The 20436-nt window shown below is 36.7% G+C and overlaps 1 protein-coding gene across 1 annotated transcript in view; it reads left to right on the top strand.

Moving 5' to 3' along the window:
• Positions 1 to 2041: 2041 nt before the first annotated feature.
• The window catches only part of ctnnd2a (catenin (cadherin-associated protein), delta 2a), a 1670075-nt gene continuing 1651680 nt past the window's right edge, over positions 2042 to 20436 (top strand). The window contains exon 1 of the mRNA XM_051929317.1: positions 2042 to 2059. Coding sequence (XP_051785277.1) covers positions 2047 to 2059 — 13 coding nt within the window. The 5' untranslated portion in view covers positions 2042 to 2046. The remainder of the gene's footprint in view (positions 2060 to 20436) is intronic.

The following is a 20436-nucleotide window of genomic DNA, read 5'->3' as shown; positions in this document are numbered from 1 at the left end:
ATATAACGGGTTGGATAATGTATGGATGGATGGATCATTACCCGAGAACAAGTCACACGATTCTCATTCATTTGGTTTGTGGCTTGAATCATTACCCGTGAACGAAATCAGACTATTTTCATCTGTCTGATTTGTTAATGAGTCACATGATTCTCATTCATATGATTTGGGAACAAGTCACATGATTCTTGTACATCTGATTTGTGAACTGAACCATTACCCGAGAACAAGTCACACGATTCTCATTCATTTGGTTTGTGGCTTGAATCATTACCCATGAATGAAATCAGACTATTTTCATCCATCTGATTTGTTAATGAATCACATGATTCTTGTTCACTTATGATTCTCGAACTTACTATCTTATTTTAATTAGTTTATATATTTTCACTATATTGTCATGCTTGTGCTTTCAAATAATTTAATATTTTATGATATAAACTATACCAGCATGTTTAAAATATAATTTAAGAAATGTAAATAACATAATAATTTAATAAATAATGAATTACAGACCTAACCCCCCTCCCCCCAAGATTTTTTTTTTTATTATTATGGATGAATTAAATATATTGAGTCACATAGTTCAGAAAAATCAAATCAATAAAGTCAATAGAAACACCCATCACTACCTGGCACTCACCCACTGGGCTGTGCCCGGTCTCTTTCTTAAGAGCAGTACCTAGTAGTATCCACGCTGCATTACCAAATCCCTGTCAATCCATGGAGAAGGAGCAGTTCTGTTCTGAAGTGCCCCCATATTAGTGAACCCTCATGCAGCCCAAAGAAGCAACATAGGTTTAAGCCCCTCCATGGTGAAGGTTCGGGGTCCGGTGCAAAGGCAAATGGGCTTAAACAGAATGCTTTTCTAATGTGAGATGATTATTACATTTTGTGAAATTGTTAAACAGGCGCATGCATTTTTTATCTAGACACAGAGCTCGTAAAGGAGTTCATGTTTGTGTTTTTTTTAGGATCTTATACGAACTGTTATTATTTATAACCGCTATGTGAAAAGGGGAAATAAAAACAGGGCAGGAGAGCCGCGGTGGGGCCGTGCTCATAGTAACCTCCATCAGTAGGAGGCTCCGGCAGCAGGTGAAGGACGCGGGGGGCTGACTTGGCCCTCTTCATGCTTGCACGCATTTCGCAGTCGGACCAGCAGGTGTCGCGTTTGAGGCGCCCACGAAGACAGCCACCACCGCCGCTGCAGCTGCTGTTGCTGCTCTGACGATGGAGCCGCTTCTCTAGACTGGAGTGGAGTAGCAGCGCCGCTGCCTTTCTCTCTGAGACTGTGCATCGTGCGGATCCGGTCTCGCTTTCACACAGCTGCGTGTGTGCCAGTGTGCGTGATTTTACCCTCCCTCTTCCCCGGCATCAGTCGGCGGATGCTGCTTTTTCTCTTACGGCCAACATCCAGCAAATGGTCCTAATTCTGCACCACGTCACAGGGCATGAAATCTGAATTCACTTTGTATTGAAATTCGGACAAAAGCAGGGGAGAGAAGAAGAGAGAGTTTTCCCCTAGGACGTTATTTGGTATGTGCAGTCTCCTTTCTGATTGTCTTTTTATTGTTTTTTTCTGTCTTCTTGATTTCGCCTCAACGTGATTTAAAAAAGACAGGCTGATCGACTCCTAAAAAAGCAGAGCATCGTCTCCAGATCTGAGCGCCCATCCTTGCAAGCAAGTGGCATTTTACTTATCGTGGATGGGTGGCATGCATATGCGTTTGATTTTTAGTTTTTTTATTTTGTATTTTAACAGCATTATTACTATGGTGATTATTTTGTGGATTACGGATTTTGCTTACAGTGGCGGAGTAAAGATACGGTGTTGATCGTTGTCTGAAATACAATTGAATGGATGATGTGAGCTGAGCTCTGTGGGTATCTTAGAAACAGCGAGCTTAATACTTTACTGCCTAGTGACCTAAATTTCCAATTAATGGTGTTTTTTGTTAGCAACCTCGCTTTGCCACGATTTGGTTTATATGGATTATAATTCTAATTCCCGAGACAGCGAACGAGATTCTAAAAATAGTAAGGATGCTGTGTAAAGGTGAGGGGGGATTAGATACCCGGGCTGCTATATAATTAATGACTGAAAGGGGAGATGCGTCTTCTTTTTGCCTTCATTCTGTCTGTAATGTGTTGGCATCGATCGGCTTTGCATAGACTGAGCCCGGGCTGGGTTCATTAGAGAGCCGCCACGCCGCCGCCGCCGCCGCCGCCACCACCGCTGCAGCTAGCACCTTCAGTTCTGTATTTTATTTATTTATTTATTTATTTTATAACGGGGCATCATAAAAAGGAACTGGAAAACGGTCGAGGCGATGTGCATTACTATAGTTACGACGTGCGGCATCTTCATGTGTGAATTTCAAGTGTGCGTGAGGATCGGATGAGATAAGAGCGATGCAGATGACAGAGATAGACGAACACAGTAGATAGATAGATAGATAGATAGATAGATAGATAGATAGATAGATAGATAGATAGATAGATAGATAGATCTTATTCAAAAATATCAACAGCACAGGAACGGAGAAACACTCAGTGCTGCAAATAACTTCAAAACACATCGAGGTCCAGGTTATCACGCGCCCCGTTCCACGGCTCGCTCAATCAATCAAAACAAAATCTCCAATTAATATTCATCACATTACGAACAATTCCACCAAGGGCCTTATTAATATACCACGATATTTAAGGGCTAGGCTTTTTCAAGGTTTAAAATGAAAAATTAAAGTCAGCCTTCATTCCTGAGTTACAGTCAGCCCTGAAAACATCTTGATGTTGGTTACAAAATAAAGACCTAATGCTCTTTTCTCTTCTTGTTTATTTCAAACTTGCCTTACTCAATGCGATTACTGAACCTTAGATATTAATAGGAAGGACAAGTATGATTACATAGAGAGGGAAAAAAAAACACCTAAACATGCAGAGCATGAACTGGCAAGTAAATACTACAGAAGAAAACACAGCTAAATAAACTGCTGCAAAATTTAGTAAAGAAGCTAAAAACAACCGCTGTACGTCTAACTGAAAAATTAGAAGGAAATGCAACATTGTTAAAATATATCATCAAAAATTTAGAAAACGTATGTTTGACGACTTCATGCACATTATTTGTACATCTCCTAAAATGAATTAACAAACTATTCACACATTTTTTATACAGTAATAACATAAACAGTAGAAATATCCGTCTGACGTTTGTAGCCAACGTTTGTAAAATGACGTTAATTCACTACTATGCCAATGGACAGAACCTGTAAAATTATTTAAATAAATTAACAAAGCAATGGAAACACCTGTAAAACCATGCAAAACCTATAGAAAGTAATACATAAATATTAAAATGCTGAACAATACAGTAAAGTCCTCCTTGCTTTGTAGCTGCATTTCCAGCTAGGCAAAGTACACCAATAGAAAATAAAAATATAACAAACCAATAGAAATATTTTTCTAATTGTTAGAATTTATAATGAGAAGTCTAGCAAAATGACACCTTTCATTGGCTATTCAGTTAGCCAATAAAAATGTGTCATTTTGCTTGACTTCTCATTGCATCCGTAATGGCTAACACGGTACAACACCCTACTACTTGGAATTCGTAAGAAGCCAATAGAAATTATTTGAATTATTTGTAGAATTAAAAATAGATAATTAGAAAATAAATTAAAATGAGTGTTGAAATCTGTAAAAAAAATACATAGAAAATACATATATGAAAAAAAAATTAATTTTAAAATTCTTAAGAAACTAATAGAAAATGCTTGAAAAATGTCTGTAATTCTTTAAAAAAAAATGAGTGTTAATGTCTTTTAAAAATGTATCTATAACAAAAAAGTAGAAAATATTTGAATCATTGTTAGAATTCTCAAGAAAATATTTTAGAAAATATTTGAATAATTTCTATAATTCATAAAAAAGAAAATATCTGAATAAGTGTGAAAGTCTTTAAAAACAATAGAAAGAGTGTATATATCACAAAGCAATAGACAATATTTCTAGAATTTAACAAATAGACAATACTAAAGCATTAACAAAACGATGGAACAAAATAAATCCAAACATTTTCCTCATCATATCTTTAAAATATTTCTAAAGTTCTGCAAAAATAATTAGCATAATAAAACACCTGCATATAATATAAAATTGTTTAATGAATTAATATACAGTAAATGTATGCAGAAAAATGCATGAATGTCTATAAATTGTACGAACACCAACAGAGTGTGTGTGTGTGTATATATTATATACAGTATATATAAATACATATATAAATATATATATATATATATATATATATATATATATATATATATATATATATATATATATATATATATATATATATATATATATATATATAACATGTGTGTGTGTTCACCCTGCATTGGACTTGAGTCCTCCCCAGGTGATGTTCCTACTTTGAGTCTGATGGGTACTGAAATTGGCTCCAGCTTTCCCAAAACCCTGCTCACCATAAGCAGGTTTGAACATGGATGGATATATATATACAGTCTATCTATCTATCTATCTATCTATCTATGTATCTATCTATCTATCTATCTATCTATCTATCTATCTATCTATCTATCTATCTATCTATCTATCTATCTATCTATCTATCTATAGATAAAGAACAGGTTGGTCAGCTAGACAATCCCATTTTAATTACAAAAGAAAAGAAAAGCAGGTTTTAACAGAATTAAAGGCTACAATCACCATCTTTTAGCTTAATGTCTCCTTGGTAAAGGAACAGTCCGTCTCTCTCATGTGGGTTCTTTGTAATGAACAATCAATTCCTGAATTGAATTTATAGCAAAAATCCAGGAAGTGTTGGGCGTGGTCATAGATCTTTAGGTGTTTGACCTTTGGATCTGCAGACAAAAGTGAATACATGCTTTGAAATTTGTCTATCTATCTGTAAACTTTGTTCAATTCATTATGACAGCAATTTGTTATGTATTTACTATTGTTTTGGTGGCTTCTGCATAAAATATATATTTAACAAAGAAGCAACACACCTGTAGATAACTTGCTTAAAATAAATAAACCCCACTATCTGCTCATTTATATGCATCCCCAGAGACTGTAATTGGATTTGACTTTTCAGTATTGTAGCATGTTATTGATGAATTTGCCTTAAAAAAAAAAAAAAAAAAAAAAAAAAAAAAAATATATATATAAAAAAAAAAATATATATATATATCTGCGGTGGGTTGGCACCCTGCCCGGGATTGTTTCCTGCCTTGTGCCCTGTGTTGGCTGGGATTGGCTCCAGCAGACCCCTGTGTCCCTGTGTTCGGATTCAGCGGGTTGGAAAATGGATGGATGGATATATATATATATATAAGTTTGAAAAGGAAAGTATTCTGAGTTGCTTAAATGAGCAGCAAAAGGTAAAAAAATGTTATTTCCCTTTTAAAGGAAAACATGACTCTAGGTTGCCAATAATAATTAATTATTCTTGAGTGGAATTCAAAAAGGGTTACTTTATGGCACAAAGTTATATGTTTTACAAAAATACAAATAAGATTGAGGCAAAGGAAATCACTATATTGAGAGGCTCTCATTTGACCTGTTCAACATAGCATGTAAAGACCTGCTAGAGTAGAGGAGATCCTCTAGTGATATATTATCTCCTTTGAAATTGTATTTTAGTTGTATTTTGTAATTTACTGCATAATTGATTAAGGATTTTTAATTAGCTGCAGAGAAACATTTTAAATTTCCTTCAGAATGTTTAAATATATCGACTGAGAATTGAAGTATGGACTGGAACTACAAATACTAAGATGCACAAATAAGCACAACATAAGCACTATTTATTTGCTTCATTTATTATGGATTACAAACCCTACTGTAATAATTCCAAAATGTAGTATATTAGTTGGTTGGATTTTGAGCTGGTTTAAGAATCAATTTAAACCCCATAAGGAGATGTGGTGAAAGTGTTGGGAAAGAAACAGATGTACTGACCAGCCAGAATGATAAGAGAGGCAGACCAGCCCACCCTGGCTAACAGGTGCAGTGGGCACTTCTTTCTTTCTTTCTTTCTTTCTTTCTTTCTTTCTTTCTTTCTTTCTTTCTTTCTTTCTTTCTTTCTTTCTTTCTTTCTTTCTTTCTTTCTTTCTTTCTTTCTTTCTTTCTTTCTTTCTTTTCCAGTATTAGCACTGAGAAGCCACACTGCCTTTGCAGTACCTGCTGTATCTTCCATGCCACTGACTGTTGTGTAGGTAATCCTGTTTAATGCTGTCAACACAATCCAACAGGCCCTAAAAGCTATCTAGGCCTGATGAAGAGATAATGATAACCTTGAAACTATGGCATCTAATTATTGTGTTGCAGTTTTGCATCCATTAGGGTGATAGCCTATTATTCAGTGATATTTCACCAAGCAGCTGCTGGAATCCATTTCCTATCAGGATCCACTCAGCCAAGTTTAGACAGCAGAGAAGCATCTTGTCAACAGTTTTTTCTCTAGAAAAGATATTGATTCAGTGGCAGATGGCAAACTCTGAAAAAAAGGATTTTTAAAAAGTGTAATTTGTAAATTAATATTTATTGCTTGCATATTGCGTGGCATGCTTGGTTCTGTTCTCATGTACTTCATTTTGTTTCTTTATCTCTGAGGTTTAGTCATGGCAGAAGCAGTGATTACAATAGTTCTTGACATCTGAGATACGTTTATCTGACGCAAAGGAAGAAGAAGAAAAAAACAACATGCACTTTTGTTTTTCAGTATATATACACTGAAAATAATCCTTTGGCGCCTGCATCTGCCTGATGGATTGCCCTAGTAATAAGGAAAAGGGATCTGTTTGTTGGAGGTCTGTCATGTACTGTCATAGGCCTATCTTCATTTAAGTTGAGAATGTTGGTAACTGAGTTAGACAGCTGTCTGAAGGCATCACCAGCCCCCTCAGCCTGGTAACCATGATACAATGCAAATTCTTCCCTGCTTTTAGTTTTATCTCAACTGTTCGCGCATTTCTTCTTGATGCCTGATGCTTGGCTTTCTGTTACATATAATTGATGTTTCAGTATTTTTGGGCTTTTATGTACAGTAGGTATGTACAATACCAGCACACACTTCTGAAGTAGGCATTACTTGTGTATATTATATTAGAGACAGTAAAGTGGCTTGCCCAATGGCATGGCGCTCAATGAAAAACACAAAGAAAGGCCTCACAAAATTAAATAAGAGTGTGGAGTAGCAGCCATTTAAAATGTATAGTATGTAAGACCTTTATAGAGTTAAGAATATTCTGAAACATGTCCCTGATACAAAATGATACAGCTGTGTTCACATTGATATCACTGTACTGCAAGTAAAACAACAATTCCAATGACTATTTAAGTGTGGTCCAGTTTAATGCATTTGAACTTTAACTTAAACTTTTTTTTTTTAAATAGTGAGAGCAAGGTCCACTTCTACAACCTCTCCAAAACCTGAAATTACCCATATAGACAAATAACGAGAGTGTTTATTATAATCAGAATAAACACAAAGTAATGGTATAGAAAAGGGTTAGCACAAATATCAAAACATAAGAAAACACACCTTGGGACCTTTCTAAATAAGCTTTAAAATCCTAGCTGTCCAGTGGGATGTGTCTTCCACTTCGCCACTTACCAACTTCACTTCCCTTTTGTCTCTCTGCCTCTTTCTCTCTCTCTCTCTGTATATATACAGTATACAGAGTCAAAATTATGTTAACATTTGAATGGTGGAAACAATTTATTCACAAAACATACTACATATGTGCAAGAAGATTTACAGGAATGACTCAACCTGTTTGCCATCATGTTCAACACATGTACCATATGTGGCACATAAATTGTCCACAAAAATTGTATATAAGTATATACATTGTAATACCATTAGTGTTAACATAATTTTGACTCACCCTGTATATACTGTATGCACGAGCCCACTCAGGGCCCAAAAACACACAGCCCAAAACTCTAGACACAGCCACTCGCCACACAGAGAAAGTACCCTTTGAAGTGAGGGAGCTTCCTTTATGCTGCACCTAGGAGTACTTCTGGTGCCACAACATTGCATGTAGAAGGCAATTCTGGGTTAGACAGTAACCCACCAAAGTGTGTACTGTATACTTACTCTCGGCAGCTCCTTCTTTTGGCACCCATGGCACCCTACAGGGCTACAACGCTCAGGTTGCCCCATGGGTATATGCATGTCCAATCCAACAAAGAGAGGCTACCACCTAACTCATAGGAGTAGTATACAGGCCTGATAAGCGGTCTCCTCTATCCTTCCATTATATGGGTTTTCTGGTCAGGTAAGGGTCCATCCATTCCATTCAAGATGCCAGTCCACATTTGCTTTCTATTACATTATACATATACTAGCCACATTGTCTGTCAAAAATATTCGATATCTCTTGCCCTACATGTACCTTCCATATCTTTCCTCAGTATGTTCATTTGTGTGAACGTCTCTTGGCCAGTGCTTCCTCTATTGAGCGTGTTCCCATAAAGCCTGCTTCTCAGACTCAGTTATTTTGTGTGCCTTCCTTGCTTCCTGTCCACTTTTATTCTTCATGCCTTTGAAGGAGCCTCTCAATGTACCGCCCAACTACACTTCCTTTTTCAATTGTGTCACCAAAGTCAAAGTGACCAGTCACACCAAAACCAAAGTGACAAATCAGATTACTGGGAAGAGCCAGACACACTTACAGACCTTAGCAATTTACTATACAGTAAACATACATTATATCTTATAAGTATACTATATATATATATATATATATATATATATATATATATATATATATACAGTATATAATCAGTGTATGTATCTCTTTTGCACACTACCTATAGAGCACTTGTTTTAACCCACCTCCTGGCACCACATTTTCCCATACAGTGCTGCTAAATTTGCTTTATACACTTGCCTGGGACTATTTCTGAGACAATCTACTTCTGCTCCTTCAATCTGCGGTACTTGAAGGGTCACATTTTAAAATCAATTCATGGTTCTTTTTAGTGCTAGGACAATACTATACATTCCCCACTGAATTTATGTGCATTTAATGGCCAGGGGGTGATATCGTTTCTAGTGTTCCCCATATAATCTATCTCTCTCTCTTTCTGGCTAAAGGATTGGGCCTTCCCCATTACAGCTAGGCTTTCTTCCCTGTAACTGCACTTAGCATGGCTATTATTTTAACTTTATTTATCTCTGCCAAATGGAGAAGTGTTCTTCTTCTTTTCCCGGATAAATCTGACCAGTCCTATGATTTGTTTTGTCTCTTTCAAATTGCACTTTTTTGGGGTTGATTAGTTAGTTGGCCAAGGACTCCAGGAGTGTAGCTCTGTTTGATCTTTGCTTTGACTTTTCTGCTATAATTGACTGTAGTCACTCCAGAGGTTGATTTTCTCTAGGGATGCTGCTGACTGGAGTTTTTGTTTTCCTCTACTCCATTGTTCTACAATAAATTAATACAAATATATTGTTAGATTCCTTATGTGTTAATCAGCTTCAAACTACTTTGTCTTTATATATTTGCATTTTACCTGAGAACTTGTCACAGTGAATGCTTCCTACACTTGTTGAACAAAAATAAACTGAATGAAATTATATTGAATGATAAAATTTGGAATTTAAAATGTCCGTGATGTGCTCACTAATGTACATAGAGTCAGTAGTGGAAAGTGAACGTAGTTTATAATTCATAGCAATCCTTATGTTTACCCCTTTGGTTAGAGGACCACTGGATTGTACCATGGAGAATGTTTTTTGTTTTTCTACCAACATTTTACAGCCACAGATAAGCAACAGTGGTTTACAGAAAAGGAATACGTCCGCCTGCTTGATTTGAAGAAAGACAGGTAGGTCTAAGAGTCTAACATTTAAAAAATAAAAACCTGACTTGGGATTTGTGGTGCAGCAAACCATAGAAACATCACATGATGCTAATCATTAGAGGTATCCACAGGTTAGGAGAAACCTGAACTCCATTAGTCACCACACTACCACACTGCAAACAGCATGGAGAGCTGAAAGGCCAAAAATAAAGATCTTTGTTTAAGTGTCCAGAAGGCAATGGTGAGATGTGTTTTTATCTCCTATCATTGTGATTTTTTTCTATTTTTAAAAATATATTCCCTTTTTTTACAAAATTGTATTATGTTATTTTATCCAAATGGTATAGTAACATTTTGTGTTGATTTACCAGGTCTCTTGATGTGTAACATGGTTCCAGAGATTGCTGTTTATTACGGAGAGGAATGTTGGTGGAGGATTGGATGTCATTAGGGGTTGCATTGTGCAATGTGGCAGCTGTTTCCTAAATGCGCTTTCATTTTGATCAGAGGTCTGATCCCCCATTTTGTGTGTCATGTCTATAAGATACTATGGATATCGATTGATGCTCTACTGGCCCACTGGTTGCATGATTTGTACTCTAAACTGCATGGTTTAGCTCAGGTCGAGACGTAGTCAAAGACGGCCTGGCTTTGCTACAGTTTCTCTAAATTTACTTTCTCCATCTTTGTCCCACAAGATAACTGTTTGCACTCTTTAGGGCCTTCAGTTAAGTTTTTTTTTTCTGAATTGCCTCAGAATATTACCAAGGATGAGATCTGAAGGCCCAACTGCATCAACTGGTAATGTGTTAATTTGCATCCACAATGGTCTATCTGATGAAACACTAAATTACTAAAAATACAGTGTAACTCTTAACCACTTCCAATTGTGCCCCCATTTTCTTGTTAAAAAAGTAATTTTAAAGTTGTTATCTGATCTGCTATTGTTTATCATATTTTCTAACACTTCTATTAGGTCATTTCTTAAATTCTATTTACTTTAGATGAAAAGATTCAACTCCTTTAATCAGTTTGTTTACATGCACATGCATAATTGGGTTAAGGCGAATAACCTGGTTAAAGAAGGAACCTGGTTTGTTAATGATCTTCTTACATGCAGGTAATTTTCTGAAGTTCTTTTTTGGCAAACACTCTAGCCTTATTAAACTGCGTAAAAGAGAGTTAAACCTCATCATCGACCACTGTGAATTTGAAAATAAGCATGCTTCTTACCTTATAGTCAGTGCCTTTGGATTAATAATAACACAAGTATTTTTCAATAAGACAAAAATTAGGTTACTTTGAAAAGAAATTGGACTATGTAAAGCACATTACTTGTAACGTGTTACCCTACTGCTCTCAAGTTTGTGTTGCTGGGCTTAGCACTGAAAGTTCAGCTCAGCAGTTTCTGAAATATTGAGACAGATTATTTCAGCCAGGAGAAGGAATAGTGCAATCACCTGAACACTTGCCTCTGAAAAGATATTTTGTGAATACTTCTACCAGTGGCTGCTGTAAGCAAAGCAAAGCAAACACAAGAACAGGTTGACACAGTGCAACGGGCATGTGCAGACTACAAAATCCATAGCAGTAACCCATTTTTCGGTTTCCCTGGCCACATAATCAGATTATTCACTGAAAGTTCAACCTCTGTTTACCAGCTTTCTCATAGAGCAATAACCCGATTTCCCTAATCAGAATAAGGGTTTACATGGCATTTAAGAAATCAGGTTTCTGTCAATAATCAAATTATTGAAGTACATGTAAACACACTGATTACTTCCTAATAGCTCCACGTCTAATAATCTAGAAGCTCCTCCCTGAATTTCCTCTAGTATCATTACGCCCTGCTTTCAGATTGGGGACAAAAATGCATACTATATTTTAAATATGACCTCGCAAATGAATTACACTTCTTCAGCTTAACCTTTTTTGACTTATTTTCCAAACATCATTGGAAATACATAATGTGTGGAAGGGTGGTTGGACAAAGACTTACCAGCAAGGGGTTAATTTAAGGCCACAAGCATGAACAACCCTAGACCTATATACTGTATTTGGGGCCAATTTAGACTCACCAGTTAAACTTAACTTGTATGTCTTTGGAAAGTTATAGGAACAACTGGAGTATCAAATGAAAAACCTACTCAGGCATGGAAAGAATGTGTAAAATCCATGCAGAATAGGAGTCCTGTGAGGCTGTAATGGTAGTAGCTACACTAATAACTAAAGACAAACTTTTTAATTTCTCACATTGCCATCTTTGACTTACCACTGGATTCAGGCTACTATAGTAAGGTGCTTTTGATCACCGTCACTTTGAAATTTTTGCTTTTTACCTTTAATTCAAAAGCTACAAAAAGAAATGAGCAAATACATTACCATAGTTCCTAAATTTCCATCATTCAGAGTTGCCCAAATAAAACATATAGGTAGAATAGTCCTTTTAATTACACTTTATACTTGAACATGAAGAAAAAAAATTATGGTCTTTCAAAAAGCAAATAGCAAACGTCAAGAGATGTTTGACAAAATTTCTGTTATCCTAGAATTAAAAGTATTCATAGGTGTTCTCCTTAGAGCTGTGGCAGGACCCCAAGCCCTATGAGTGATCTGAAAACCCCAAAATCCCAGCCCAGTGAAGAACTGCTTATATTAGATAATCACATATAAAGATGTATCACTGTAAGATGGGAGACTTGTGCATGACTACAGTTGATCCAGAATTTGTCACATTTCTGTTTGAGTGAAAATGTATTTTCTCTGTAACTGAATCGTCTCTTGAAAGTGAGAGTGCAACTCAAAACGGCACAATATACAGTAAAAAGGCCGTATATAACTCATTACATAAGCCAGTTTCTGTCAGTCCTGCAGTTACAGTCTGCTGGGAGTGTTCAGCATTAACATTTGCGATCCATCATTTATTGAAATGTATTTTGTAATGCATATAGTAATAAATTCCGTAGCATTTTTCATTCTAACAGATGGTGCACCACAAACATTAACAGAGCTGTCAGAATCCTAAACCAAATACTGTATAACTGAGGTGACAAACACACTAACTCTATAACTTAATAAAGAAAAATTTAAATAGTGAAAATCCAGGAAGTAGAAATGATTGAGGGAGTACTAGTCTCAATCGGGTCCACTAAACATTCTGGTGATCTGCCTTCATTAATGTATTAACATTAGTGTTGATCAGTGAATTTCGTCAATGCATTGTTCGCAGTGAATTTGCCGCATTCATGTTCACCCTTGTTCATTGAATTATTTACTGATAATTCGTCTAGTTTAGGAGAACTTTTCTCCTCAGCACCCTATAATGCTTTGCAAGGCCAGCACGACACCCCCTGGAGCTGTAACAGCCAACATTGGATGGGACCACCCCTCGGTGTATATGAAACATATACAGTACAGCATAACTAACAAGTTTTCTCTGCTTATCGCCATATGTGCAAGTTAATCTTTGAACTCCATCTCAGTATAAGAGAAGGATGTGTGTGCCCTATGCATGAATGATTAGCCATGTGGAGACAAAAAACAAACCTTGAAAAATCCACAAAAAATCCAGGAGACTCTATGAAATATTAACATAACGAAAGATTTATTACTATTTACAAGACAGTTCTATCTTTTTAATAGAAGAAAAATTGCAAAGCATCAGCACAGACAGTTTGGAGAGCCTTCTGTGTGACTTCAATAAATAGAATGAGCCAGCGGCTTCAGTCATGACACACCACTTTGAATTTTGTGCCTTTAAAAGACCTATGTATTGTTTTTGACTTTTCACTATGATTTCAGCATTTCCATTTTGTTTTGATGAAATACATGAATGCGCATTTCTGGCTGAGCTTTGATCTCACAGAGGCATAGTGGTTGGCACTGGTGCCGCACAGCGCAGGTCACCTTTTTGGCCACAATAATCAGTCCAGTACAATTGGCAGATGTTTCCCTAGCCCTCTGGGACACTTTAAAGATAATTGCACAATTATAATCCTGTCAAATGTAGTTCAGTTAGTTCTTCAATGCATTTCGCAGAGTTAGGCGAGATTCGCAAACACTTTCGTGATTTTTTCAAATTCATGGCACAGCAAACAGAATTTGCTCATCACCTATTAACATGAGAGAAGGAACACACTGTTTAAATAAATAAAACAATTAACAGCTATACAGAGGGTGCACACTGGGCTGCTAGGATTGAGACCCTCACAGTCATTCCATCAGCTTCTTCCCTCTGTGTGACAGTTAATGGGCTCAATTGGAATTAGCACTTCTTCTATCGCCATGTTTTTATTTCCTATAATTTATCTCCTATATACTGTAATATAAGACAATATCTGCTTAGCCGGCAGTTACTTTCTATTCATTGTATTCAGTGCTAACATTTGGAATGCACAATCTATTGTAAGGTATTTTGTAATGCATATAGTGATGAAATACAATGCATTTTCCATTCCAACAGATGGTGTATTGTATGTAAATAAATCTCAAATTCCATGAACTGCAATGAAGAGGACACACTGTTCACACAGGACCAGAGTTTGAGAGCCCTGCAGTCAGCTACTGTGTGACAGCCAATCAAATATACATCTCTGTAAACCAAAGCCTCCACCCTGGAGCTCCAAGTAAGCGGAGCTGACTCCAGTGGGCACCATCTGCAGACTTCTGGAGCTCCACCTAATTAGACTCTTGTGGGAGGTTAGTCTGACTCAAATAATGATGACTGCCCATTAAGTCAACTCCAGGTACTTGGAGCTCCATTGACTGGAGTTCTGGTATCTCAGGGCTCTAAAAGGATTTTTTTTCTATTTAAAATGCCCCTTATTAGGTTATAATGTCAGTTGTATGCACTATCTTTTGGAATGAAAAAATCCAATTCAGTTTATTAGTATATGCAGCAAATGCCTCAGAAAAAGTGTATGAGAATGATGTTCTTGAATGAGTGTGTTGCATGGGAAAGTACTCAGTTCTCTAAGTCTACTGACTGACAGATCCTACGCTGAAAGTTTGTTCTTTGTGGAACTCAAAGGTATTTTTAAATGTTGCATTGTTTTATGTTAGCAAAATGTTTTAAGAACAAAGGATACAGTGTATTTTGTTTCCTTTTTATTAAAAACTCTTGAAAAAAATGACCAATGTTTGGGAGGCACAGGGGGCAAATGTTGAAAATGAATATGAAAGAAGGTTTACTTCTCACGCTTTTAGAGCACTGTGTTTTAGCTGAAATAACGGGCAGTGAATGCTGTAGGGATATGTTCAAATATCACTTAAGTGGTATCATTTGAATTGTATTTTTGACCACAACAAATGAAAATAGCAGACATTTCCGGGAAGGACTATTGATGTGTTCTTTATGATAAATCTAACAGTACATGTTAGTTATTGCTCCTTGGATGCCAGCTGAATCCTTACAGTGTCTTTAAAAACAAGTGCAGCCCGTGGTTTGCATTTTTAATGCAAGGTGAAATGAATGATACAGGCCACATAGTGCTAGAGAGCTAGCAGGCTCGACTGTAAAACCAAAGTTGCTGGCTCCGAAACAATGGCTGATGTACTGGGAGACCCTGAGCAAGTCACTTAAAATTTAATACCTGTGTTCAGATTGTAAAAATGCAGTAGTGTCCTGTGTATTGTGCATTTTGTTTTTATTTACTGCATTATGTGTTTGTGCTGCCTTTTTATTTATGGTAGCTCCCTCATTAATGCTTTTGTATGTCCAGAGAATGTCATTATACTATTGTAAATGAAACTCCAACTAAAATATGAAGATTGCAACTGGCAGGAAATAAAATAAAAATTGTTGCTACCCAATAAATACAGCAGATAATAAATAATAAATACAAATTAAATTTACCAGACGTTTAGGACTGTTACATGTTTGCTTTCATTAATACAAGAAAGTTTATCAGAAATATATTATTAATATTACCACATAAACATCTGTCCCATCCTATTCAATGCTGGCTCCACTCTGACACTGCAGAAACAGAATTAAGTTCCCTGTGACACTAACATACAATTAAAATGGATAAGTGGACAAATTACTTTTTTAATTACTGTATGTTTTTGGCTTAAGCCTTTATCCAATTTGAATTACACAATCCAAACAGAGTGCAGTTGTTACAGAATGGATATAATATTAAATAATGATTTACTACTGGCACTGCACTTGGTGCTCTTTCTTCCATATGGCTAATGTAGTTGGGATAGGCACCAGCGTCATTAATCACTCAGAAAACAAATGAATGGATGAAAAATAACTTAAAAAAATTTCCTGTATAAAAGTATGACAATATTTAGAAAGCACTCAGACCCCTTCACTTTTTTCATATTTTGCTATGTTGCAGCCTTGTGCTAAAATCAGTTGAATTAATTTTTTCTCCTTATCATACAACACTCAGTACCTCAGAATGACAAAGCAAAACACGATTTTAGAAGTTTTTGCAAATTTTGTAACAATAAAAAACTGAAATCTTACATTGACACAAGTATTCAGACCCTTACATAGTCCTTACTTTGGCACTGATTACAGCCTTCAGTCTCCTTGGGTACGACACAACAAGCTTTGAACACCTGGATTTGAGGATTTCCTGTCTTTCTTCCCTGCAGATCCTCACAAACACTATCAAGTTGGAGGGAGACCAGAGTACAATGGGAAAAGGATCTCTGACTCAACATATCAGAAAAGGAGTGGAAGGTAGCCATGCAGAAAATTCATTCGAGCTCCATATGCGCAAAGCATACAATTATTCAACTAACAATTATATATCGAGCGCATCTGTTTACTTTAAAATTGTCCAAAATGTTTCCAGGGCAAGATCCAACCTGCAAATGCTGCAATCGAGCTCCAGCCTCATTGGGCCACATGTTTTGGGCCTGCACCAAATTGACATCATTCTGGACCAAAATCTTTAAATGCCTTTCAGACAGCCTTGGTGTCCCAATCCCTCCTAATCCACTAACAGCTGTGTTTGGTGGACTCCCAGATGGGCTTAAAGTGGAGAAGGACAAACAAACTGTGATCGCCTTCACTTCACTATTGGAACACAGACTTATTTTGCTCAACTGGAAGAATCCTAATTCTCCTATTTTAATTCAGTGGGTAACTGATGTTATACATTATCTGAAATTGGAAAAAATCAAATTCTCATTGAGAGGATCTGTGTAAAACTTTTGTAAAACCTGACAGGATCTGATCATTACCATTTTAGAATAAGCTTTTAAACTGAGGAAGCAGATTCTCTCCCCTATGTTTATATGGTTATTTTTATATTGTTATGCTTGGGTCACAGATTTGCACAGAAACACAGGAGGTTGTAGAGAGACAGGAACGTTATTCAAACACTGCAAACAAACATTTGTCTCTTTTACAAAAGTTTAAACTGTGCTCCATGACAAGACAGAGATGACAGTTCGGTCTCACAATTAATAGAATGCAAACATATCTTCCTCTTCAAAGGAGTCAGGAACAGAGAATGTCAGAGAGAGAGAGAAAAGCAAACAAATCAATAGGGCTGTTTGGCTTTTAAGTATGCGAAGCACCGCGGCACAAAGCAGTTGCAATAAAGGCAGCAGCTCACACCCCCTTCGTCAGGAGCAGAGAATGTCAGAGAGATAGAGAGAGACAGATAAAAACAAACAATCAAAAATCAATACATGGCCCTTCGAGCTTTTAAGTATGCAAAGCACCGTGCAGCATGTCGCTTCACGATGCAGCTGCACAGAAGGGAGCAACGTGAAGGTAATCTTTCAGCCTTTTTAGACGAGCGTCCGTATCGTCTAGGTGTGCGAACAGCCCCCCTGCTCAATCCCCCTCAGTCAGGAGCAGAGAATGTCAGAGCAAGAGAGAGAGAAAGAGAAAAGTAAGTTGGGTAGCTTCTCAGCCATCTGCCAATAGCGTCCCTTGTATGAAATCAACTGGGCAAACCAACTGAGGAAGCATGTACCAGAAATTAAAAGACCCATTGTCCGCAGAAATCCACGAACCAGCAAAAAATCTGCGATATATATTTAAATATGCTTACATATAAAATCCGTGATAGAGTGAAGCCGCGAAAGTCGAAGCACGATATAGCAAGGGATTACTGTATTTACTTATTTTTACTAGTTTAAAGTTTTACTCTGCTGGCCTACCTCTCTTTCTCGTGGGTGGGCGTTCATTTGTTTCATATGGAATGTTATTTGATTTTAGTAAAATCAATAAAATGTTTAAAAAAAAAAAAAGTTGGATGGAGACCATCAGTGGACAGCTATTCTCCTGTCACTACAGAGATGTTCGATCGCTCTGGCTGGTCAACTCAATGCAAATCCCAGGATTGTCCCTAAGCCTCCTGTGTTGTCTTTGATTTGTGATTAGGGTTATTGTCCTGTTGGATGATAAACCTTCAGCCTAGTTTGAGGCCCAAAGTGCTCAGGAGCAGATTTTCATTAAGGACATACATAAGGATATACTTTACTCTGTTTGACGTCCCTGCCCCTAAAAAACAACCCCACAGCATGACGCCACCACCACAGTTGGAATCGTATAGTACAGGTGATGAGCACAGCCGGTTTTATTTTCAGACACGATACTATCAGACCAGAGAATCTTGTTTTTCACAGTCTGAGAGTCCTTTAGGTGTTTTTTTTTTTACAAACTCCAACATGGCATTCCATGTGTCTTTTGCCGAGGAAAGGTTTCAGCCTGGCCAGTCTGCCATACACCTCAAGTTGGTGGAATGTAGCCTTGATGGTTATATTTCTGGAAGTTTCACCCACCTCTGCGCAGGTTCTCTGCAGCTCAGCAAGAATAACCATTGGGTTCTTGGTTACCTCTCCTGCCACGGACCGTCTACAAGGATTACTCAGTTTGATTGTGTGGCCTGCTCTTGGAAGAGTCTTGGTTGTTCCAAATGTCTTCCATTACAGACTCACAGAAGCCACTGTGCTCTTGGGAATCTTTAATACCACAGGAAGTTTGTTCAGCATCCACCAGATCTGTTCCTTGACACAAACCTGTTTCTAAGCTCTGCAGGCAATTCCGTCAATCTCATCGCTTCATTTTTTTGCTCAACTGTGGGATTTTCTATGAATGGGTCTATGCCTTTCCTGATCACTCCGCCTCAATTAACAGATGGACTCCAAAACAAGCTGTAGAAACGTCTCAATGATGATCAATAGAATGGGATGCACCTGAGATAGATTTCAACTGTCATAGCAAAAGATCTGGATGATGGTGTCAATATGATATTTCAGTTTTTTGATTTTAAGAAATTTGCAGATATTAAAAAAATCCTACAATCCTGTTTTCACTTTGTTATTCTGGGGTATTGAGTGTTTCTTGATGAGAGGAAAAAAATAATCTACAGTAAATGATTTAAGTATAAAGCTGCAACATAGCAAAATGTGAAAAAATGAAGGGGTCTGAACTTTATGAATCCATTGTGTGTATATATGTAATTATTTAAGTGACTTGATTGGACATTGATGAAGGTTAGAACAAGCAGGTCAAATCATCAATTTTTGTATTTGTTCCACTGCAGATACATCATGGATAACAACATAAACACAGTTTTTGGCTTTTAGAGTAATTTTTTGTCATTTATAGTGTTCATTTTGAAAAATAAGCTGAACATAAAATAAGTGTCATGTAATTTGAGTTTATGAGTCCCATTAAATTTGAAAAAAAAAATATATATTACTATCTAATTACAAAGACAACTGTTACTGATCAAATATGATTATGCAAATCCTGATCATCTGCATAAAAGTACAGTGAGTGGGATGACATTAATTATCAAGGTTCAAGGTTGCTTTATTTAGTCCTGTTTACACAAGAAAACATGAACTTTGCCTTCTCAGTTGCATCTAATAACAAGGCAGAAAGAAATTAAACAAAACAAACAGAGACAAGACAGGTTAAGGTAAGGCAGTTTGACAGTGCATATTTACACAAAAATCATTACAGGGTACATATCAAACCTTAAACATTTTCTCAAATATTCCTTATTAAAAAGTCATATGGCATTAGGAAGAAAGGAATTTCTGGAGAGATGTGTGTGAGTTTTCAAAGCGACTATCCTTCCTGATGTATTGAAGTTAAGTTCTCCATGTAATGTGATGTCTGTCGTCAGTTGAGATTATTTCTAGTTTCTTTAGCTTTGTCCTCTGACACATACACTTGCCAGGTCATGTACATCACTCCCAATAACTTTAGCTGCATGCTTAGTAATCTGCTGGAGCTTTTTGTAAATTTTATCTAATAATATTCTACTTCAGCTCCCAAGTGTAAAGGTACAAAGTACAAAATAACAAAAATTTCAAGCCAGCCAATGCTTTGTTTGTGACTTATCCGGACTGCGTTATACAATGCTCCATGCTAGTAACTTAATAAACAATTATGGACCAAGTAAACACCAAGGCTTGCCCTTTTTACAGCTTCAATAATTTTACAATTGTGACTATGAATAATACATTAACAGTTTTAGAATGCTATTGTATTTACAAATAGTCTATATACTATAAACATATCAGCTACTGTTGATCCTTCCATTTAAATAGATTGATTCAAAGGAGAAAATCGTATGTTGGAGTTTAAAGTGCAAACTAAAG

This window comes from Erpetoichthys calabaricus, chromosome 6, assembly GCF_900747795.2.
Source record: "Erpetoichthys calabaricus chromosome 6, fErpCal1.3, whole genome shotgun sequence".
In the NCBI taxonomy this organism is placed as follows: domain Eukaryota; kingdom Metazoa; phylum Chordata; class Cladistia; order Polypteriformes; family Polypteridae; genus Erpetoichthys; species Erpetoichthys calabaricus.
The sequence above is the reverse complement of the archived record's forward strand: the minus strand, read 5'-3'. Positions and strand labels throughout refer to the sequence as shown.